General features: G+C 41.9%; 1 protein-coding gene across 3 annotated transcripts in view; it reads right to left on the bottom strand.

The window, feature by feature from the left end:
• The window catches only part of znf423 (zinc finger protein 423), a 186,087-nt gene that overhangs the window by 86,727 nt on the left and 74,083 nt on the right, over nucleotides 1–25,277 (bottom strand). For all 3 annotated transcript variants that reach the window (XM_050073551.1, XM_050073554.1, XM_050073552.1), the window contains exons 4-18: nucleotides 12,046–12,223; nucleotides 11,106–11,230; nucleotides 9,383–9,464; nucleotides 9,095–9,170; nucleotides 8,525–8,796; nucleotides 8,136–8,419; nucleotides 7,623–8,003; nucleotides 7,224–7,405; nucleotides 5,728–6,267; nucleotides 5,389–5,539; nucleotides 4,543–5,100; nucleotides 3,708–3,892; nucleotides 2,825–3,246; nucleotides 2,299–2,512; nucleotides 655–739 (exon numbers count right to left, since the gene is read on the bottom strand). In XM_050073551.1, coding sequence (XP_049929508.1) covers nucleotides 655–739; nucleotides 2,299–2,512; nucleotides 2,825–3,246; nucleotides 3,708–3,892; nucleotides 4,543–5,100; nucleotides 5,389–5,539; nucleotides 5,728–6,267; nucleotides 7,224–7,405; nucleotides 7,623–8,003; nucleotides 8,136–8,419; nucleotides 8,525–8,796; nucleotides 9,095–9,170; nucleotides 9,383–9,464; nucleotides 11,106–11,230; nucleotides 12,046–12,223 — 3,735 coding nt within the window. The remainder of the gene's footprint in view (nucleotides 1–654; nucleotides 740–2,298; nucleotides 2,513–2,824; nucleotides 3,247–3,707; nucleotides 3,893–4,542; nucleotides 5,101–5,388; nucleotides 5,540–5,727; nucleotides 6,268–7,223; nucleotides 7,406–7,622; nucleotides 8,004–8,135; nucleotides 8,420–8,524; nucleotides 8,797–9,094; nucleotides 9,171–9,382; nucleotides 9,465–11,105; nucleotides 11,231–12,045; nucleotides 12,224–25,277) is intronic.

Here is a 25,277-nt window from a genome sequence, read left to right as displayed (position 1 = left end):
CAGTACAATGGCGATAACCACAATACAACAGTGCTACATGGTACACGGCTTTATCTACCTATATTAAAATGATGGGTAATTTCAAGACTCCTCAGTGTCAACTCGCCACACCTGAAACAGCATCAGAGCATCACATGCTATGACGTGTTTAACTCCATCCAGGCCAAGCTTTAACACTCACATTAAGTAATGAATAGCCATGTGCTACATTGGGAGTGATCAGATGTAACTTGTCGCTTTAGCTCCTAAAAGGTTTCTTTTGTTTACATTCAGTGTATAAAGTTTTATCTGTAATGTCGACTGTTTTCTAAATCTAGTTTTCCAACCCTCAGAGGTGTAGCCAAGTGGTAAATTGCACAACAGCTGGTCCAGGCAGACAACAAGTCAAAAAGAGCTCTTCATTTCACCTGTCTGTCTCCCATCTCTGTGTGTGTCTGTGTGTGTGTTGCTCTAGTGAACAGCTGCATCTGCTTGTGTTTGAAATGTAAAAGGTGTGGGAAGAACACAGTTGCAATAGTTGTGTTGTTCAACCATGAGAAAAAACAAGGAGACGAGACATTCACAGAAATGCAATATCAGAGCAGACTCACACTCACTCACACAAACACTTCAGAATATAACACAAACAGAGTGGAAGAGCTGCGCCTCACTCACCGATCATGTGATTGGCGACATGAATCTGGATCTCCCTTTCTGTCTCAAACGTCATTTGGCATTTAATACACTGGTAGGTCTTTTTCTGTAAGATAAAAACACAGAAACACCAAAAAACATTATTTCATGTGAAAATAAAAACACATTAAGACTCTACTATGAAATCAGAAAAGTAATATCACATTTCATTACGAAAAATAAAGCAATGTTTACCATTTTTTGGAAAAAAAAAGTCTTTTATAGACAAATGTAAACCTCTTAAGTTATTTTTGTTGATTAGAAAAACAGTTAATCATATTGTAGTCACAGTAACAACCAAGCATAAGAAAATGTATAAGAAAAATTGAATTGCACTCTTTCCTTTTTTGCTCTCAACCCTCAATATGCAACGCATGAGAACCCAACATAGTCTCACACTAATCAAGCAACACTGAAAGTCCAACGGAGACTTGGTGAAAGGCAGACTAAGTATGCAGACACACACATGCACACACACGCAGAATAAGACCTCTGCAGAAAAAGACAGACAGCAATTAATAACGGAGGTAGTGAACAGGAAAAAGATTAAGGGAAGAAGAAGAAGGAATAAGACAGAAACAGAGGGAACGAGTGTAGAAGAAAAGAGGACAAGAGAGGAAGAAAGGGATGCAGAAAGAGCCAGAGAAACAAGGGTGAGAGACACAGAAACAAAGAGACAGAGAAGCAGAGGCTCTGCTTATCCATTCATAGCACACAGCGATCACTCATGCACAAACACATACAAAATACACAAAGGCCCCACTTCCACTATCTCTCTGCTGCTTCAGCTTGCTACACACACACACACACACACACACACACACACACAGAAATCCTACTTTGTCTGCTTTGTGCTGTTAGACTAAGCAGAAACAAAGGTGCAGGTAAGACAGAGGGTCCCTGGGAACTGCCTCTAACACACACATACACACACACACACACACACACACACACACACACACACACACGCAGACATGCTCACTTGCAAGTACACACTCTCACACACATAGACACGCGGCAAGTCCCGGGGAGCCTGACTGTCAATATCAAGTAGAGCGAACAGCTCCCACAATGCCTCAGCACGCCCCAGCCGCAGGACCCAGTGGGGCTCAGCTGACACACACCGACATACACACAAGCGTACGTATGCAAGCTACAGACACAAAGGCAGCAGCATGCACCGACACTTCTCTCTCTCTTACATACACACACACACACACACACACACACACACACACACACACACACCCCAACACTCATGCAAACATACAGTTCAGCAGGATTGTTGAGTCTCCTACACCCCTGGAAATGTCTCCACCTGTTAAATGCTGCTTTTCTTATTTACATTAATTTCAAAGACAGACCTTGTAATATATATTGTGTCATGTTTTGCTGCACTCTCAGTCCTTTAAAGTTTTGTTAATGTACAACAGAGATGTTAATGTTTAAGATGCAAACCTGATTCTAGTTATCAGTATTTGAGAAGATACTTTTTTGTCAAAATTATTCACATTACCAAACTTTATCCTCATCTGAGTAAAACGCAATATTAAAGAAAGCTTTACCCAACAGTTTCCGTAAAAGCATGTATCTTTCTGTCTTTCTGTCTTAGTCTTAGTGTCTCACCTTAGGTGCAGGTGAAGCCTCAGACTTCTTTCCTGCTGTGCTGGTTTCAGGGCTGACCTCAGGATGATCTGTCTGGACGTGACTCTCCAAGTCCTCCACGCTTTCGAACTTTACCCCACACTCTGGACACCTCAGCCCAGCCATGGCCTTCTCTCCCTGCGTGTCCCCAGGTGTGGCAGCTCCTCCCTGGCTCGGGCTCTGGCCGTTTGTGCCCCTGATTAGATTGAACATTTGATTTGGTTTAGCTGGTTTCAGTAATCAAAACTGCTGCAAAACAACAATTTGCTTTTGCTTGTCCCATCTCAGTTAAACCCTGTAACTGTGATAGATAGGGACAAGCAAATCCAAGCCTCAAAAATCCTCAGTCCATAGTAGGAACAGTCAATTCCCCAATTCAACCCAGCAATTCCATGTTACATGTGTAAGAGGGGCTTCAGTTTAAAAGTCTAAGTTATCTATTGTGGACTAAAGTGTGTCTATATCAACACAGACCATTATCCACAGGGTTCATAAATTGGTTACCAACCTGCTCATGCAGCCAGCACAGAGGCCATAAGGCAGGCCGTTGACATCCAGCTTCACAAGCTCCCCTTTGTTCTTGAACTCCTTGAGGCAGAAGGCGCATTTATACAGCTTATGCTGCTGCAGCTGCCCGTTAGGGGATGAAGAAGCTGAACCGCTCCCTCCTCCGACTCCTCCATTCCCACCTCCTCCTCCAGCTCCTCCAAGCGCAGAACCAGTGGAGAGCTTCTGCATGTGGAAGGTGCCGTGGATCTTCAGCTCCAGGGTGGAGGTGACGGTCTGCATGCAGACGACGCAGCGGAAGCCGGTGAGGGAGTTGCGGAGGTCAGGGTGCATCTGGCAATGCTCTATAAACTCCTCCTCACTCTGCAGGGGCATCTTACAGATTCGACAAGTACCTGTGTCCAGGCTCTTACTGTGGGTCACCTGCAGAGAGGAAATACACACAGAAAGTAGGAACATAATGATGCACAAAGTGGAGAGTAATAATGCCTTTTGTCAAAGCGTAGAAGCTGTTATTATAATAGCTGACTGTAGCTGCATTACACAATACATTTTTTGAATGTTTTTGTGGTGCAGCACAAATTGCCTCTCTTAGGACAATTTAACATTCTAAATTCAAAGCAGCCAAAAAAGTTTCAGGATCAAAAGACAGATACACAGACAGAAAGCAACAACAAAGTAACACAAGAGAGAACCAAAAAAATGTGTGTCTACACAGATGGCTGTGTTGTTGATATACCTGTGAGGGTATCCACTGAATGTCTTTGTTCCCTACATATAAACCTTAAAATTACATACAGAGACATATATACCTCAAAAGGCATGTCCATGGCCATATAGACTGCATATATATGCAGGCTGGAAAGTAGTTAATGTAAAAGTACCTTGTGTTCAGTGAGGGTTAGCAGAGAGGGAAAACGCTCGCCACATATCGGACACATGTAGTGTTTGGCGGGGCCACGATGCGTCTGGGCGTGCTCACGAAGACCATTCTCAGAGAAGAAAGTTCTGGAGCATACATTGCACTTGTGGTTCCCCTTGATGAAGTCTGCCTTCTTCTTTCGAGAACCTGGTATATGAAATTACTTTTACCATCATCAAAATATTTTATATACAGTATAAACTGTAAATTATAATTGAAAGCTTAGTTCTAATTTTTTCTAGTGGGGTTGTATGGGGTACCAATCCATAGGCAGTGTATTACATACAGATAATGTCGGGACGCCCTGGGATTGGACAAGTGAAAGGAGTGCCGACATGAAAGCTAAGCAATGTACTGCTGTGAACAGGGGACAGCAGCAAAACATATTTTAAACTATTAATATTTTAACTAAAAAAAAAAAAAAAGTTCCACCAAAAACATCAGTAACAGTTTGAGTGTACGCTATATTGAGAGTATTTTTCTTTCTGTCTGATGTTAAGTTAAAGTGAAAATATTCTAAATATAGTGTACACTTCCAACTGATGTTGATTTTTTAGGTCAGACCTTTTTTTAGGTGGCTAAGATACATTCTGTTGCTGACGCTTCCACAGCAGTACATCTCTTAGCCTTCGTGTCTTACTGCTTACTACTAGAGGTGTGCTGTCTGACATCTGCTGAATGTGATACACTGATACACTCATACGATACCCTTTCAAAAGATCCTAATTATCCTTTTAAAAGGTAAAATTACAAAAATCCTTCAAAACAAGCAGTTGATAATTGAAAACAGATCTTACCAGCATCATCTTCTCCCGGTCGGATGTTGTGGTCACGCAGCCGGTGGTTCTGCAGAAGCGACTCCATGGTGTAAGCCGCTCCGCAAATATCACAGGCGTACATGGGCTCCGAATTGTCCAGCTCCTCCTCACCTCCGCTTGCCTCGTGGCTGTTGGCTGTATCTCCTCCCTGTCCGGCTCCTCCTCCCACAACTGCGCTCTTCAACAACATGTTCTGCAGGTCGGCCTGCTCAGCCGCCACCACAGTTGCTCTTTCAACACCTCCTGCGCCTCCATTGCCACCACTTGCTCCCACTCGCTTTGAGGACTGCGCCAGCCCATTGGGTGTCCCGTTTTGACTCCCACCGCTCCCTGCACCACTTCCATTGCCAGTGATGTTTCCACCATCAAAGATGCAGTGCTTCTCCCTCAGGTGTCTCTCTAGTAGCGAGATGGCTTGGAAAGCTTTGCCGCAGAAACGACACGTGAACTTCTTGCTGTGTGTGGTGATGTGGCATTGGAGCTCCACCTCTGTTCCAAATGTCTCACCACAGAAGATGCACTTCCGGGGCTTGAGTCCTGCAAGGCAGAAGTTAGGTTAAGATATGCAGACTGAAGCTTATTTTACCCTACAAGACTGCTGTCAAGTAAACACTGTGCCGACACAAGATCTTCATTTTCTGGTCTTTTTCTATTTCTTCTGTTTCTTGTTTGGTTTTCTTCAGTAAATGTTGACTTTTGCTTGGCTTTATTACATTCTCTTCTTTTTTAGTATCACCAACATGATTACTATGCATTTCTTCCAGATAGTCAGATGTACTTCACTAATGAAACTTGGCCCATGATCCCTCGAAAGACATTCTGTACCTGCTCCGAGCCCCCCTGGGAGGCCTGACCTCTGGCCCAGGTGGTTATGCTTAACATGGATCTGAAGATCCGACTCCTTCCTGAAGTCCCAGGCACAGGCTGTGCAGCGAAACAGCTTCTTCTCATTGCTATGCTTCACTGCCAAATGCACCTAAATGGCAGAAGGTGGACAAAAAGAAGCAATCAAAGTTGGTTAATTTTTATGGTTGTTTGACTAAGGTATTCATTTTAAAAACCATACAGCTCACAAAGTCATGCGCTTTTGTGAGTATTCTTTATAGAGATAATTTTAAAAAGGAGAAGAAGTAACACCAAAATGAAGGAGGCTTTCTCATTCACCTGTATGGAGACCTTGGAGTCAAACACCTCCTGGCAGAGAGTGCAGTGGTACAGAACAAATGTGTGCATGTCCAGCAGGTGTTTCTGCAGGTCATCCACTGAGGAGAATTGCTTATCGCAGCTCTCACACACATACTGTGTCGACGTGGTGGTGTAGTGCACTGTCAGGTGTTGAAGCAATGCCTCCTGGGATTCAAAGTCCTCCTTGTTGCACTGGGGGCAGGACTGGCGCCTCAGTAGCATCTCCAGGTGCGACTTAAGGTGGGCCTGGAAACCCTCGAAGCTGGAAAATCGTAGGTCGCACTGGTTGCACGGGTAGTCCCCATTACTCCCCATGGAGGGGGTGGAGTCCCCTCCCAGTCTGTGACGTTTCGGGGAGGAGATTTCTACGTCGGAGGAGGCGGGGCTTAGGTCGGCAACCTTTGCCTGCCGTTTGTTGTTAGCCAACGGGATGTTCTTGTGGTTCTCCTTTATGTGCTTGGTGAGCTTGAGGAGTGAGCCGAAGATAGGAGAATTGGTGCAGTAAGGGCAGGAGTAAACCTGTACGTGAACAATAACTCTTTACTCTTTTAAGATTATTGTACAATTGAAAAAATACTGTTATTTCATTCTTGAAGAGTAACAGAGTAGATGGGAAAGATATGAAATCAGGGCTGGGCAATATATGGATATTAGACTGAAATCGTGACATGAGACTAGATACTGTCTTTGATTTTGGAAACTGTAATATGTAAGTGTTTTCTTTTCCTGGTTTTAAAGGCCGAATTACAGTAAAGTGATCTAATCTCTGTCCTTACCACACTGTTCTAGCTCTTCCATTAATTGCTTTTACCTCGGTCAATATATCTACCTTACTGATCACTATTTACCAAAAATCTAGTTGTGTATATAATGTGTGAAACGAGAATAGTCAGTCTAATTAAATTGTTGCAATATCAATATCAAAATACTTGGTAATAAATATCACATTTAATTTTCTCCGTAGTGCCAAGCCCTAATTTGGTAAGAGGATGAGAAAGTGAGAGGGAGAGTCATCATCATAACTTCACAAGTTCAGATAGGATAGACTGAGTATTCACAGAGTTGTGGGATCTGTGTCTGAAATTTTGCCAGTCAAATCTGCATTAAATAAAAGTTGGGAACGAGGAAGCAGTAGGTAATAAAAGATTTGATTTGAATCTACGACAGACCAGACCAGCTGTTACCCGCAGTAACTGCAGACTCATTAATCGCAGGCTGAGCTCAGAAAGTATTTCATACAGTAAAATTATCAAGGATCTTTCATCTAAATTTACATGAGCAATATGCTTCATTTAACGCTTCATTGGGCTCATGACAGAGTAGAGAAAACCATCTAATTAAATGGAAACCAGCTTATTACTCATCAGCTCAAGCACTGATTAATAATAGCTTGAACATGTGTAAAGACACACCAAATTCTTATCAACTCTGATTAAAAAAATGTTTTTGAAATGTTATTCCTGACTAATTCTCACCTCCATGAAGGACTGCGATGCAGCCTGTAGTACAGGAGACTCCAGTTTGGCTACCGCTCCTCCAGATGCAGCTCCACCCCCTGCAGCCGAGGTGCAGTGTGTCTGCTGAATGTGTTCTGTCAGCGAAGACTCCGTCAGGAATCCCATGGAGCACTGGTTGCAGAAGAAGGCATGGTTCCCCTCTAGGATGGGGAAATAAGTTACATTGTTAGATTCCCTTAAATGACATTAAGGTGCTGTAAGGCAATGTACATGTTAGGATAATCCAACGATTACTGCGCCACTTAACCAAATGGGTTATACAGTGACACTTTATAAACAATGTGCCATGAAAACTCCTGCTTTGACATTTTAAATTACTTTTCCTTGCTGGAAGAGTAGCTCTCTTCGACAACATACCTAATGTGGTAGATCCCGCCACAATTCCACCAGGCAGGCAGTGCGACACTCTGATGTGTTCTTGCAGAGAGTTGATGTCTCCAAACATGTCTGGGCAGTAGTTACAGTGAAATGCTGTGACGTTAGTGAACTGCAGCAGGGGAAAAGCTGCTGCTGCTGAGCCTACGTTTCCTCCGCTGCCACGATGAGCTTTCCGCACGTGTTCATTGAGGTTGTAAAGTGTTGGCAGAGTGTCCAGGCAGAGATGACACGTATGGCTCTGCTGCGGCTTGTCTGCGTGAATGGTCTTCAGATGGATCTCCAACACCGCCAGGCTGTGGAAGTCTCTCTTTGAGCAGTAAGGGCAAGAGTACGTCACTTTACCCCAATTTCCTCCTCCGCCTGTGGAGATAGACAAATAAACTGTTATTAGAAATACATGCAAGTCAAAGCTTTTAAACCAAGTGTTGACTATCAAATCAAGAAATGTAACTGTACTGGCTGCTCTGTAGGCAAGTGACTACTGCGCCATACCTCCACCTTGATGGCCCAGGTTTATCCCAATCTCTTCCACAGTGTCGGTGACTCTTCTGCGGCCTCGTTCGATGCCCTGGATGGGCTTTAGGGTAGAGTCCGGCGTGGAGCCTCTCTCCAGGCTGGCACTAGAGTCCGGAGTGGCCGAGCTCATTGAGGCCACACTGCCCAGTGCGGGGTCAGGACTGGCAGCGCTGTGATTGGAGGAATCAGGCTGGCGATGGCTATCTAGGTGGCAGTAGACATCCTCCACAGATGGGAACTGTTCTGAACAGACAGGACATCTGGAGGTACAGAAAAATATCAGTCAGATACAAGTTACATACCAGCATTGCACATTAATGAAAATCAGAAGTTTGTAAACTTTAAAAAGCAAAACTCTGCAGTACTTGTGTTTGCGGTTGGCATGCTGTGTTTCAATATGCGTGAGGAGAGAGGCCTCGTCCAGAAAGATCTCAGGACAGTGGATGCATTGCAAGTCGGCTCTGTCGGACAGCTGGGGGTGTCTGGTCAGGACGTGTTTCTCTAGCTCATCTGTCTGGCTGAACGTCTCCTCGCAGTAATCGCACATAAACAGGTCCTGCTCCAGGTCACCGTCTCCCTTCTTCCCTCCATCTCGCTCACTCCTCAGCGCAAGGTGCTCTCGGTTCTTGCGGTGAGCCTGCCAGTGTCAGAATGTAGTCAAGATTTAAAGAAGCATGTACTGTAAAATATTCTGTCAGAAGGTTTTCATATGATGACAATAACCTGGTGCCTCCTGCTTTTACCACGGCAACTTATGTGCTAGTTAAAAACAAATGGAAAATCAATAATTGCCACTTTCTTATTTTGATAACTTGCAATTGTAACTTAATTCACAAATTGCATTAGGGACAATGTGAATACTTAGAACATGAGCAGTAGTATAGAGAAGATCAAGGCGTATTGACAGTAACATTTGAAGTAAAAATACTGTTTACCTGCATGTGGCTCTGCAGTGATGAGGTGGAGGAGAAGCCACGCTTACACACACTGCACTTAAATGGTTTGCTGGAGCTGGAGGTGTGAGTTATAAAAAACAAAAACAAAAAAAACAGACACACATCAGACCCAGAAAAATTTAATTTAGAATCAAAAGCTGTATTCAAGATCTAAATTTGAAGAATCAAATAAAACACTGGAATCAAGAGTAAACAAACAAACAAAAGAAGATAAACATTTTCACCTTCGCGAACAGATTTCATGATAATAGCATCAGAGGCAGTTACCTGTGTGTCTTCAGATGGATCTTCAAGTGATCAGAGCGGGAGAATGCAGCTTCACACTCCTGACAACTGTACTTCTTATCGCCTGTATCAATTAACATATTTATGAGAGATCATTTCTTTAGGGGAAAAAAACAAACATTATATTTTAGACCTCAAAACATCGACAGCCAGGACACGTGTGTTGCCACTGATGCACTGAACATGTTGCCACTCTTGAGGGGAAATCTCCTAGTTTCCCCTTATAGAAAGGTATACTGTACAGGAATTGTTAGTTGCTGTTTGTATTTGTAAACAGTATCACCAGCGAACCCAATCACTGACAGCTGTACTATGAACTTGAAGCAAGTTTAACAGAGCCCTGCTCTCTTTGCCTGACCAGGCTTGACAAACCCTAAAGCCCCAGCCTCAACTTGTTCTGGTAACCCAGGTTTTCTTCTTCTGTGCGCCTTACCACAAAACTAGTCATGCGTTTAGTGCATTATTATACTCTTAAAAATGGTCGATCGCGTGTCGTCTACCTCCACCTTTGAAGAATATTTTTAAAAAGCATTATAGTAAAAAGCAACACTGTTGCTACAATTAAGGCAAGTGAGGAACACTGGCCAAAATTAACTAATTGTGTAGATTCACAAGTATATCAAACATTTATTTTCCCTCTTTTTATTTCTAACGTGACAGCTGCACATTCTACGGCTCTTACACTTTAAACTTGATGCAACAGATTTAAACTTTATAATAGAGAACTGCATTTACATATATTTACGCTGTCCCATAATAAAGAAGACATGGATATCACTGTAGTTTTATTGACTGAATATTATCTGGGATAAATACCAATAGATTAATCAATTTTCTGATCTGTGTTCTATCAGCTTTAACATACCAGCAGTGTAACACAGACTTCTGCAAGAAACATAATTCAAAGTGGTAACATTATGTTATCCTTTGAAGGAACTTTATCGCATTTCATATACAAGTAAATATCATCTTTACTAAGAATAAGGTAAACTATAAATGAATAACACTACCTGTGGTTTTATAGAAGGCTTCTTTTATAGCCAGCAGGAGCAAATGATCAGAGTACACTACAAATGTATTTGGAAGATCAGTAAGAGCAAGAACACCCCTGTGAGTAAAATAAAACAATCTTCTTGCTCAGATTTTCTGCATCGCTGATGTACTCTAGGTCCAGTGTACATACAAACCTTCGTAGGACAGAAAACTCTGGCTTTAGATTCAACATACCTCACTAAGGCACTAATCTCGCTGCATGGTAAACCCCTCAGATTCACTGTGGTTTGCTATATTTGTGTTTTTTCAGCCTTGTGTCTGCGATTTTCGTAGCTTCCTCTGAGATGTGTGCTGCTTACAGTCTGGCACCTGGTCGCTACCTTTTTGTTAAGTCCCAACCTCACCTAAGTGCTGTGCCCAGGAATGTCCCAACCAGAGTAGAATAAGAAAAAAATAAGAAAATGCAGGCAGAGGGCAACGTCACTGCAGATTAATACACTGCCACACACTGAGGGTGGGTCATCAGTGATGATTGGGAGGAATTACTTCTGCATGAGTCTGTATGAGTACTTTACAAAAAAAACCTGCATAGTATAACTTAAGCTCTTGAATGAAAGAAAAAAAATGTTTATTGAATTACTGTGGATCTGCTACCCATTAGGTCCTAACATGTCAAAGCATACTTAGCAGGCGTAAAAGACTTATTATCTACCTGTGTGGAGTTTGACATGGCGATCTCTGCTCCTCTTGTGTTTAAACAGACGGCTGCAGAAGGTACACTTGAAAGGCAGCTTGTCGCTGTGGATCTGCTCATGGCGCTTTAGGTAGCTCAGGCGGCTGAGAACGATCAAGAGGAGACACATGATGAACAGTTATTAACAAAGGCTCATAACAGACATGATTACCTTTTATCTAAATGGCATTTTAAGCTGCTGCTGCCTCCTAACCAATCAGAATGTCTATTATCAGGTGTAAATATCCTCTGTTATAACATGAGAACGCAGGCTTGGCAGATGTTTTGTTTACAAAATAACAATAAAGCAGTTGTGTTGACACTGAAAACCTGTTATGGCCTACTTTTTTCCCCCTAAGACAGAATGATCAGGTATCAATAAGGGAATCAATAAAAAACGGACTGAGAATTGATAATTGCATTGATATCAATAAAATCTTTCCAGTTCCCATCCCTGGATTTTCTGCATGTTGCTCCCTGATAATTGTAACATTGTCATCTCTATTATTAAAGGCAAATAACATTTAAACAATTTATAACATCACTGCATACACCTACTGAGCAGTGAAAAAGGAGACAGCTAGATATAAGAACTAATACAGAGGATTATGATGATGACTCTATGGTGTATGTGACAGCTGTTCTTAAAGTGGGTCTTGAGTTATTCCCTGGAGAGGTTAGTGAGAAATGTATTCACCTCATTCCTTTCACTGTTTGCCTTAGTGGTCCACGTTACCATGGCAATATTGAGAATACTGTTTATTCATGTACACATTGGCATTCATGCTATGAGGATGCAACTGAACAGCCAAATATGACATTAGTGTGATTTGTTTTTTGTTTTGTTTTTTACAATACATCATGAGCAGCAAGATGGATCCTGCGACATCTTGGGGAAGCAAACCAGTGAGTTTTATACCTGAAGGACTTGTCACAGAACTGGCAGGGGTACGGCAGACCAGCACCACCTTCCTCCTCGCCGCCGGTGGCCATGCCGAGGTCACAGCAGCCATCGGGCATCTGCGAGGGCGATGCCACGTCTTTACTGGAGGGCGAGGAAGGCACCCAGGACAGCCCTGCCGGGTCATCGTCACCATCTGACAGAAACGGAAACAGAAACCGAACATTTTTAAAAAATGCCTTTGATTCATCTGCGGGCAGAAAACTCAAATATACACAGATTTTGTACACAGCTGCAGGATTTACAGAAAAAAAAAAGTGAGACAGGCGAGCACAGACAGAAAAAAAGTGGGGGTAAAACAAGGAGCATTAGAATGATTAAGAAGAAGTTACATCTTTCTTGGAAGGCAGAAGGCGGTAGAGGCAGCCGGTGGGAGTTCAAATGAGAAAAAGAGGGTATAAACAAAAAAATAAACACATTTATCCTGGTTACACACACACACACACACACACACACATACAGAAGGAAAATGAGGATGGCAGAGATAAAGAGAGAGAATGAAACAGAAGAGAGAGACACACTCCGGCAGCAGCAACATCTAAATAGAAAGCTCCAAGAACTATGTATCCCCGACGGAGCCCAGAAATAAGGACAGAGTGTATTTTCTCTCCCTTCATCCTCCCTCTGCAGCCATCCCTCGTTCCATCCCTCCCCTCACCTCCCCTCCCCTCCCCTCCCATCCCTCCATCCGTCCCTGAGGACCATAGATCCGCCTCATCATATTTTCATTAGGGCCTTGGCAGATTGAAACGTCGGAAAAGCGATTAGGAGATGTGGAGAGCAGAGCGGAAAGATGGCGATATTCTCTCCCTTTATCTGTCATACATAGGAGATTATGCATTGCGCTTTTCCTTTTTTCCCTCTCTCTCTCTCTCTTCTTCTTTTTTTCCCCCCTCCTGTGTAGTCTGGAACAGAGGCGACAAAAAGGCCACGACTCCTTTAATAGACACTTCAGAATGGATTCGAGGCGACAAAAGGGGGGGCTGAATAATCCTTGATATTGTTCTGTTCTTCTTTGTGCACCCTGTGAAGCAGCACAGTAAAGCTATTTAGCATTTGCCTGAAAAATGTAAAGAAGAGAGCAGATGAAGAGAGAGAGAGAGAGAGAGAGAGAGGGGAGGGGTGTTTTCTTTGCTTTTATCTGATAGCTATATCAACTAGGCCAGCAACAAATCAAAGAGAGAAAATAAGGAAACTAGAGTGATAGGATGGAGAGATTGGAAAAAAAAGTCTGACATGATTTATGCCAATATTCATCATAAGGCCAATATTTCTGCAAACGCAAACGCTCTGACACACAAGCACAGACACATGTGCAGAGGAGAAGTTTCTACTGATAATTTTAGAAACCTCTCCAAAGCACACACCATTTTACCTCAACCTACTGCTACCACAATCCTGTGTGTGTCCCGTGTGTGTGTCTAGTCTGCTGTGTATTACGCCTTGCAGAGAGGGGGTGGAAAACGGATTCTTGTGATGAATCGATCGCCGAGAAAATGTAGGCACTGCGATGAGCAAATAGAACTCTGCAGGGGGGTCTGGGTTAAAAAAAATTGTAAAAGCATGACTTATAAATTTGACTAGAAGCTAGAAGGAAAATAAAAAAGGCTTAAGAAAACATAAGGAATAAAGATATCAACATGAATTCTAACAGCAAGGCGAGAGAGAGACAGGGCGGGTGGGAGAGTGAGTGAGGGAGGGAGACAGATGGGGCAGGGGGAGACCAAAAAAAGCTGAGAGCATGAAAGAGGGAAGGAAGAAGGATGAAGGAGTGCATGGAAGTATTGACAGGGTGAAAGGAGAAAAACAAACACTATGTCATCCTAGAGCACTGCACACAGTGATTAAAAACGGGTACTCAGGAGAAACATAAAACAGGACAAATGAGAGACAATGAGATGAGACAACGAGAGGATACAGAAAAAACTGGGAGAAGCATAATTTTGCTGAATTTTGACATATTTTGAAAGATGTTGATAATTTATTGTTAATTTATAGTTATTAACTTTATATTTTTTAAAGCAAGTGCACCATCAGCGCCACATAATCTTAAACAGCTTCTCTGCTTATCAGTGTCTTACCATGTTTGTTTTCTGTCTGTTTGTACTTGCCCAAAGTCAAATAACTTTTTATTAAATTGAATGGAACTTTGTCATTATCAAAACTCTGACAATATCAGATTAATTCAGTTTCATGACATGTATGATCAGAGTTTCTTTCTCAAATAAACACTCGTTCTTAGATGAAGAGTGTAAAAACAGTGTCGCTCCTCAGTGGTCCTGACTTAAAAACATGATGCATTTAGGTGTGCCTATTTGCACATGATGGAATTTTGTAATGAAATTATACTCTAACATGTTATGCCCCAGGAATGAGGCTGTCCCTCTTTAGACCAATCAGAAACAAGTAAACAAGCTTGGAGGTCACTTTTATCAAGTTTCATCAAAACCAAGTCAGTATCATTTGGGACATTACACCGGACAGACGAGAGGGAGGACAGCTTTTAGTAACTATAACTGTTGACTTTTCTGCATGTAAATCTGTGCAATGATCTGAAATATTCAAAGGATATCCTGATTTTTTGGCTATCATCAATAAACAGCTGAACTGAATTTAATGCAGTGCTGAAAGGACTTGCCAATGCATCAGTTATCCATTACAAATCGTTCAACTGAAAGTTAATCGTCAACAATTCTGATAATCAATGTATCGTTTCGGTCATATTCGAAGAAAAAAGACAAACATTTTCTGTAAACTGGATCCGTTTTTTCCTGTAAATTGAATATCCTTGAGTTTTGGACTGTTGGTCAGAAAAACCAACACTTTTGTCTGTTTTGGAATGGAATTCAGCCGGCATTCATGTCATTATTTACACCTATGCTTCCCACTGTGAAATGTTAAAATGTCTCCTGTAAAAAAAAAAGCCAAATATTTAAAAAAAAAAAAAAAAAATCTATAGTTGCAGCCTTAATTTACACAACTTGCTGCTTTTTAAACGTGTTGTACAAGTTATAAATGTAAAGCAACCACTGTAAATGTTGCCAACATACATTGTGTCCTGATTCACTGCCATTGTTACCACAGTTTAAATGAGCACATCATTATAAAAAAAAATTGAAATATTGGTCATTTGACCTAGTGTTTTAAGACCGCAGAACAGATCAAGTACGTACTGTACACCAAGTCTTATTCCTCTTCATGTTGGTGACATCAATAGAATAAATAAATGTAGCATCTGCATGTAGCGAGGCTGGTGTTAAAATACAGTGTGTCCATAAAACGCAAATCCAGACACCCCCTCCTGCCGACTCATCAGGGTCCAAATCTTTTAGCGTAGCCTGAAAAAAGATGAGTGACACTGTCGCAAACAGATATCGTACAATCAAGTTTTTTTTCTAGCTGACAGGATTCACTTAAGAATAACCAAGAAGAGAGAGCGTTCAGTCAAACACCAAACACAAAGAAATACTCAAAATAGTCAGTTGTTGTTCAACAAAAAACAAACAAACAAACAACAAAACTGAATCTAACAAGACATGTTAGATAAAGTAAAGTAGAGAAGAAGAGGGAGTAAATGAACCCTTGAAAAAACAGTGAAAGTGTTTCTTCACAGTGCTGGTCTGGACACATGTGGACCATCATAGCTACACCAGTATGAGTCAGTCTGATGGTAAAGTTTATGAGCTGGGAAAGTGGGAGGAAGAGACACAGGGAAACGGAGAGATTGAACAAGAAAGATTCAGCCAGAGCAAGAGGGAGAAATCACTTTTTGAGGGGGGATGGAGGGGTGTTGAGAAAGAAGGGGAGGAGAGATTAGCGTCATTAAAGAGCCCTAATCCTCTGACTAGCGTGGCTGGCGCTAAAATGGAGGATCACACGGCTTTTTAACGGCGCCTTTGTCAGTCGGCCGCGAGGGGACCTGGCAAGACAAGGCCGAATGGCAAACTGGGAGAAACTGGAGGATGGGGAGGGGGGAGCGGAGAAAATTTCAATGAAAAGTTAAATTAGAGAAGAATCCTCGAGAGAAGATGAGGAGGATGGATGGTTGAGGGAGGGGGATTGGAGAGAAAAAAGAGGGAGAAAAAGTAGTTGGGAAAAAAAAAGAGGAACAGGCAGGAGCAGGCGGACGCCGACACACGCTGTTCCTACCCCCGTCTCCTCCTCCTCCTTTCTGTTCTTCTCTGGCGAATGAAAACGAACGAGAGGAGCGGAGTGGAGGACCACAGGGCCCCAACCGCTCCGCTGCCGCTTTATCTCTCACTCTGCAGTCCTCTCCTTTCCCATCCATTCCCTCCATCCTTCATCCCTCCCTCTGTCCCCAGCAGTCCCTCTACTCTTCTGTCTTCATCTCTCTTCCACCACCTCCCTCCCTCGCTCCCTCCCTCCGTCAGCTTTCATGTTGTTACTCATTATAGCGCTGACATCTCTCCCTCCGTCCCTCCATCTCCCCGACAGTCTCTCCCCTACTGGTGTTGGCCTTCACCCCTGTGTCTCGGCCTGGACGGGACCGAGGGAGAGAGGAGGGGGGAGACGTTCCAGATGGACAGACTCTGAACTCCAGAGGAGAGGGAAGAGATGGCAGTATGAAAGGGGAGACAAGAAAGAGGAGGAGAGAAGAGGAGAGGAGAGGAGAAACCAGGGGTCTGTAATAAGAAATGGAAGAGACCAGAAAGGAACTAAACGGACCGCCTGAGTCTACCTGAAACGACAGACGCACACAAACACGCACATGCAAACAACACGCACACGCCCCGTGTGTCTCTCTAATAGGCCAGACAGTGTGGCAACGTGTGGAGGACGCAGCCTTGGTGAAACACTCTAATGAAGAGACACACACGCTGATCAATCTCTCTTCATGTTTCTGCCTCCCCCGTCTACTTCCCCCCTATCTAAACTCAGTTGCTTTGTCATGACTGTCACACAGAGGGAAAATACATCAAAGCTGCAGAGTTTATAAGATGGAACTCTTAGTAAAAGAAACTTTACACACTATTGTGATCTGCAGATGTAATAATTACCAACTATATCAACCATTCCAAAATGCAAGAATAGAAATGAGTAGGAATATTTGGAATATTGAATAGTATGTCAGAATGTCTGCCGGGTTTGTCCATGAGGTTGTAAAACTCCACAAACCAGTGAGGTAAATGACTCGATGGGCTGACATATAACCAGTGCTCAAGAACATTAGTTCAATTAGTTCGCTCTGGATAACAGCGTCTGCTAAATGCCTGAAATGGAAACATAATCCATGTATGTCGTGCCTTCTCTCTTTTCTATTGCTTTGATGTTCGAATCAAAGGAGCTCGGCTGGTTGCAGCAAAAAGGTTTTGGCTCCCAGTGCTGCTACTACAAGTGCTAAAACTGCCTACTACCTACATTCACATGCAAAAAAAATGAGAGTTAACATTATAAATGAATAATACGCAAAGTGATCTGCGAAGTTAAACAAGCAATTAACTGTCAGAATAAAGTAAAAATTCCTTTAAGATGACAAATATTCAAAGAGAAAATATGTATTTGAACCAAAGACTTGAATGTTTAAATATCCTCATATCAAAGGAAATATCAAAGGTTTTAGCATACCTTTCATCCTAACTTTAATTTTATTCAGAATAATCAAAAATTGTCTTTTTTTAAGGTTTACACAAAAAATGTTGATGCTAACAGGGCTGTTACTCCAAATATCAAGAGCTCATTGTAGGGTGAAGTCAGGTAATTTGGGACACTTTTCAGGTGGATTACCAAGAAAACCACTTGAAGTTCCCAAGACTCCCTTGAGTGTAGGATTACAACGGTACGAGATTTTCAAGATGCGATGACCGTCTCAGAAAATATTGCGGTTTCATAGTATCTCGGTATCGCTGAATTTATATTATCAATCAGAATGACTCTTAACGGAATGAAAATGAAGGGTTATTTTTGGTTGAACAAATGTTTTATTACTAGAATTGAAACTTGAAACCATTTTGTTTATGTAAGTATGTGAAAAAAGTCTCCCCTTTGAAAATAACTAAAATAAAGGAGAGATTCTCCATCCAGTTGCATTTTGTTCCCCCAATATTGTAGATAAGCAAATGTACACTGTATGATAACCGTCAACTTTTATATCACGGTAAAGCCTACCTTTACCTGCTACATCACTGCAACCCTACTTGCATGTTACTTTTAGAACTTGTAATGTATCCCTGATACATTTCTATAAAGAAAATATGTTGCCAAGTAAAATGTTTTAGAAACTCTGGACATTCAAACACATTAAGAACCCCTAACTCACTCCAACAACATGTTCAGGTAAAATGGGAATTATGGCTAATTCTGGACTACTACATGATTCTAAGACATGCTGGTTCACTTCAGAAAAATATCTAATTTTACTTGAATGAATGAAAACCCATTCCAATAAAAAATAAAGTGTACTATAAGTCAAAAAGTAAAACACTACATCCTACATTTTTGTTGTTATACCCTTATTGTTTTAGCTGCAGTGGCACTTGGCACATGGTTCACCTTGCAAGTTCTGGGACTACTGATTTTTTGAGTCTCTGCTCTGCCCATCCTAGTTATCTCAGACCAATCAAAGTGATTGTTTCATGTAAAGCACATTTATAGTAAGAATGCAATAACATGTTTGGTGACTGGCTGCTAACATTAAAAAAGCAAAAGATGTAAACATTAATTGGCCCATTTCACCTAGCGTCCCAAATGACCTGACTTTACCGAAGACATGTAGGTCTGTCATGAAAAACTGCTTTTTGTTATATTAGTGTGTTCATCTTGGGTTTAGCTGTCTACCTGCTCAAATTTTAATCCTCCTATCGGCCTGCCTTTCTCTCCCCGCCTCTCTGCTGCCTTCCTTCAACCCCCACCCCTAATTCGACCATCTCATTCTTCTTTCCACCTTTCTGTTTGGCCATCGGCCCAGACCTGCACCTTTCCCAGCGAGACCCCCGCTGACCTCCTATCCCTCCATCCCACTCTCGCTTCATCCCTCCTTCCATGGCTCCCCAGGCCCCCTCCGATGGCCCCAGGCTGCCCCAGGCGTGCACACACACACACACAGCCCCAGACTCACCATAGGGGGCAGAAAAACAACTTCCACCCTTGGCTCTCTCTGGGCAGCCCAGCACACACTCACTCTTATTTTTTCATTCTCACAAACACAATTAGAGTATAATTCACTATCCAATACTGAGTTAAGTTTGATGGAAAACAGGCGTACCACACGCTTATTTGTTGTCATTTCTCGAGCTCAGACTTTATTTTTGTAGAGAACATCCTGCAGGTTCAAAAAATAGCTGCTGCATCCCTTTGGATTCATGCTGAAAATCATTTAGCTGGACAGTAGCCTCAATCTAAAGTTACATTTCTGTACTAAATTGCATGATTCATGTTTTGTTTTGTTTTTTGCTTGTTAAGAGGTTGGACTGCACAAATAACTGAGTATCCAAAGGCTGCTTACTACTTCAGTTTGGTGTAATGTATGAGGTGTAAAGTCAACAAAACAATGACAGTGACTATAATCCCAGTAATGACCCACTCATTAGCTTTGCAGCTATGCAACAATCATCTACAGGGTTTTTCAAAAAATACTCTACATGGTGCACGGTTTAGCTAGGCAAGAAACTACAAGAAAGATCCCTACCTTGCTGTATTACCATATGAGTTGGCATGGAAACCAAGAACACAGAGACGTCCAAATTTTGATAACCCTCAAAGTGACCACTTTGATATTTTTGGTTTTTGTTGGGACATTATGATCTCATGAGTGCACACACACACACACACACACACACACACACACACACACACAAGTCTACAACATGGTCTCATGTTAACTGGGTGCAGCGGTTCACACACATGCTCACGGCTGCAACCCTGGCCTGAGCTTGGAGGACCCACAGTCCTCTGCTGCTGTCCTTGCAGCACACATGGGATGCAGTCTGTTGGGACAAACACACACACACAATCATACACATAGGCGCCACAGCGAGGACAGACAGAAAGGACGATACGGCAGTCTGTCCGGGGCTTGAGCCCTTGAGGACACGATGGACGGACACACACACATGCATTCACGCACACTCTAAGCAGGCTGTGGGGACCCTCACCTTCTGCCCTGGGAATGGGTCCGGCTGCTTTGGACGCTTTTGGGCGCCAACTGCTCCATATGGGCAGTGTGTGTTTGTGTGTGAGTGTGAGTGTGTTTGAGGGCAGAAGGTTAGGGGCAGGGGGCTAAGGATGGGGGTGGGTGGACAGTGAGCTGGCAGATGACAAGTTTGTCCCGACCACACAGCAGAATATACTGTATACAAACACAACACACACACACACACACACACACACACACACACACACACACACACACACAAACACACATAGTACATACAGGAAACAGCGCAACATTCAAAGACAAGGTCAGTGCGCGTTACAGAATGAATAAAGTGAAACAGAAGTTTATCTGAAACTTCAGGCTGTGTGACAGAGTAAAATAGTCTGAAATAGGGATGCAAAATATTGGATTTTTTGACAATGTCTGATATGCCGATATGTAACAACTCATTTGGCCAATGACTGATTGATATATCCACTTTTTTCCCCACCTAATTTTAGTGATCATCAAGTCTCTTCTGTAGTGGAATTAACATTAGGCATGCATACTCATGGGATCATGATGGCCTATCAGCAGATGGAGACATGAAGTACTATTCTTTTTCAATGTACGTAATATTCATGTGTTGTGCAAATTAAGAAAAAGTACATTGGCCGATTCAGATCATTTAAGACGATATTGGCCGATACAGATGACTGACCAATATTATCGTGCACCCCTAGATGGAAACAAAACTATTAGAAACAGCCAAGCTTATTAAGTTTTTTAACTTTGACTTAGACGGCTTTAAAATACATACATACAACAAAAAATTCATACACAAACTTAATGGAAAAAAGGGGGAAAACTTTTTATTTAAACTTTAACATCACTATTGCACTTTTTTCTAATGTAATTGGGCATTTCCAAATTCATTTTTCAGATAAGAACAAAGGCAGTATTTTTAACATCTGTGTCGTCAAGGTTGTAAAAGAAGAGAAAGAAAAAAGGAAACCAATAAAAATTGGCAAATCTGGGGAGCTTTTAAAGATGCTGTATGAGGGAGAGTTGAAAAACTAATTAATTAATAACATTAAATTAATCAGCAACTGCTTTGATAACTATTTAATTGTCATTTTTCAATAGGAAATTGTAATGGTCATTTCTCACATTTTCTGAAATCTTATAGACTACAGGATTGAGTAAAGTCAATTTTCGAGCAAAACAAACAAACAAAAAAAAAACATGTGACTTAGTTCTAGGTTTTCAAATGTAAGGATTTGATTGTGTTTTCTTTGTCTTTTGTTATATCAAATTTAATTTTTTGGATTTCTGATGATTTTCGGAGTGTTGAACTAACATGCAATTTGGAGATGTCACCTTGAGCGTTAGGAAATCGAAAAGGGCATTTTTCACCATTTGCTGACATTTTATAAACAAAGCAATTAATCCATTAATTGAGCAAATACTTGTAAGTTTCAACTGATTGTGAAAATCCAGTGGAAACTGCTTATAGTGCTCAAGGTTAAAGTGATCAACTGCTTACATGAGTCAAAAAGCTTGGGACAGAATCATTTTTCTATAGACATGCTCTTAATAATAATTTGGTTATAAATATCATAGTTATCAACACGCTTACAGTGTTAATTTGGGGTTTTTCATTCATAACAACACATGGAAAAAAATAAGTTAAAACTATAGTACCTGTCTGCTTCCAGCTGGCTACCTGAGGCTGGTGCTTCATGCACATCTAAATGACAGGAAAAAGAAAGTCTTTTTCTCTCAATGAAAAAAACATAGCCTGCTTGAGCTTATAAAAAACAGCCAAAAACAAGCCAATGACATGCAGAAGCAACCCATGGACCTGAACCAAGCTACATTGTGTAGTCTACTCATGCAACAAGAAACAGTAATGGCTGCTATGAGGACAGAAAATGAATGTGCATGGGGAAAGCACCTGTGGTCACATAATGCCCCTTTGAGCAAAGCTGTCCATTTCATTACGTTATATTCATGTAATAACTATACAAATGTCAATTAGATGGTATCTGCATTAGATATAAAGAAAAAGGGAAAAAATGGTTATAATAATCCTCCTCTTATAGCCATCAGTTTGTCCCAGACATACGTGATCACTATAAGTGGTTTCCACTGAAATTGTCAATTAATAATCATTGTAATATGAAGATTAACAACTGAAAGAATAATAATAAACCCAAAATAATATCACTCTCTTATTTTTTACCACATCATGCTTCCACAGTGACACAAACACACAGTAGACCTTCACAACAACACACAGTCTGTCTGTCTCTCTCACACACAAACATACACCATGTGGCAGAGGAGGGCTGGCATCTGCTTCCTCTTACCACACTTCCCTCTTTTTCTCATCCTCTCTCTTTTCAGATTCCTTCTTGACAAGCCTTTTATCTCACTGTGCCCTGATTTCCTCTGACTATTTACTTCATCTCTTCTTTAGCTCCAGTCAAAACACAGAGCAAGGCACTAACCATGAGGGTTAGTGGTTCTATTCCCTGTTTAGGAAATTCCTCCCTCCTCCATTGTGCTCTCTGTCCATCTTGTCTGCTGTTTGTTCGCTCAGAAATGAGAACCAGCTGTCAGGCAGAGTGTTAGGTAAACAACAACACCATGCCAACGCACACATTCAGTACACCGCATATGCACACAAGCTTGCATGAAGATGCACACACAAACACACAAAGTGGTGTGGTCCCTATGTGTGCATGCTGGCGGCTATATCATCTATTTATAAGAATGAGGTTTGGTGGACTGACAGACCGCTCACTAACCTAGAAACACATTCACCTGAGTCACACACACACACACACACACTTACGCACACACACACACACACACACACACACACACACACACACATTTGATTCACTTCTCATACCTTCACACAGACACGCTTGCTCGTAAATGCACACACTCATGCACATAAGGAGGCCCTTGGATGTTTGCAGAAATACCCACAGAAGTAAGCACATAACTGTAATAATAGACATACAGTAATGAATGATAACAGCTGAGGTATGTTTTAAAGCATTATTACTGCTACCTTGTGAATAATGATGGATAATTAGTGCTTAACGAGAACCATATATAGTTTTATGTGTGCGTTCATCATCCACTACAAATGGATGTGATTGATCTCCGGATGTATCAACAATATCACTCACACGCAAACTCACACACACACAAGTCCTCACACGTTCACCTACGCGTACGTGGGACCTATAAATAAGTGATGTAGGCAGCTGGAGCTCGCTCTTCAAAACACAAACACACTGTTACACACACATATACACAGGTAAACAAACAAACCCATTTTTGTATATGTAGCACAAATACACCAAAAACCCACACAGACTGTTTTCTGAGAGCAAAAGAACTAAAGCAGTGCAGGTTTATGAACTGCCAAGAGATGGATTTGAGGAGAGAGAGAACGGCTGGGAGAGAGCATGAGGTAAAATGAGGGGAGAGATAGACAGAGAGGCAATGTGGCTCCTGAAGTCCCGAGGGAGAACGGTAGAGGGGGGTCCTGTGCCCAGGGGAAGCCCAAGAGCAAGCTGCGAGAGGCGGGTACCTCCTGCACGCCGCTCCCCTTCCCTCCCTTCCCTTCTGGAGGACGGGATCCTGGACAGCCCCCTGCTCACAGCTCCTAAACCCCCCGTGAGAGGAATACATGCAATACATGCACACGCACACATGCACATGCACACACACACTCTGAACAGGGGTCCCCAGGGGAGGAGCAGAGCAGAGCAGAACACCTGGACCTGCCATTAGTGACATACTCAGGGATTAGAGGCACAGACGGCAAGAGAGGTGGAGAGAGAGAGAATGCACACTGGGATAGACACACGCACTATATTCAGAAAGTAATATGCATAAACATACGCATGCAAGCACTAACAAATGGCAGCTAAACCAAAAATAAGGAGGCAAAGACATGGAGGTGTGTTCAGACTGAATGCAAAATGAATTTCCATCTCTGTTCTATCACATAAACTTGTGTTCATGTGATAAAAGTGTAAGTGTTATTGCTTGTGATTAATTCACACACAATAAAATCAACAGTGCGGATATTAGTTGTAGCAAGTGTGTGTAGGTGTGCGTGTTTGTGTGACAACATGCAGTGAAGAAATACACATCATCCCTTTTTGTAGGACAGCCTTGAGGCCCTGATTCAGAGGTGATTTAGTTCTAAGTTTTTTGCGATTTTGACCTCAATTTTGCTTTGACTTTAGAAGCGTTTCTTACTCTATTTTAGTGTTTTTAAGTATCACCCACATTAACATACATTTTGAGAATCAGAATCCAGTTTATTGCCACATTAATCTTTCACAAACAAGGAATTTGCTGTGATGTATTGGTGCATAATATCAACAAAGTCAGATAGAACTGAATTAAAAATAAAAGAAGTATTGCAAAAATCAAGAGACATTAACAAAGGACAGAATAAAATTACAATACAAATATGAAATGTGTACAATATATCCAATATCCAAATTGTCCTTGGAATATGCAGAGGTTCACAATACGAAGTAGAGTAAGAATGTGCACTACAAGTTTTCTGGAGAGGTAAAAAACTAACATTAGGCTATAAACAAACTACACTACGGTCGCATGACTTAACGTCGCCGGCTATAAAGCATAAAACAAAACATGAAAGTATCAAAAGCTTGTGTTAACCACAGACCTTATTACAGGCATCTAACCAAAAACCCATTCAAAAAAAACCATTGACTTCAGGATGAGGGAATCGGGAGAGGCAAAATGCTAACTCATTTCCAGGTTTTATGACTCCTGTGTCACTCTAATTCTATTTTACCACCTGCCCGATTGAGCAAGTGAGTTGCTAAATTTACCAGCTCAACGCGGCATTTTATTCGCCCCAGGCAATCAAGCAATCCTTATTGTTGAGCCTTGTGGGTGGAAAGATGCGTCTGTGTGGCCGTCTATGTTGTTGTGTTAGTGTTAGTATCTACGGGGGGGGCCTTGGCCTTGTTGATGAAGCCAGCTGCAATCAGTAAGAAACTTGTGTTGGAGCAAGAGGTAATGGTCCTGA

This window comes from Epinephelus moara, chromosome 20, assembly GCF_006386435.1.
Source record: "Epinephelus moara isolate mb chromosome 20, YSFRI_EMoa_1.0, whole genome shotgun sequence".
NCBI lineage: Eukaryota > Metazoa > Chordata > Actinopteri > Perciformes > Serranidae > Epinephelus > Epinephelus moara.
The sequence above is the reverse complement of the archived record's forward strand: the minus strand, read 5'-3'. Positions and strand labels throughout refer to the sequence as shown.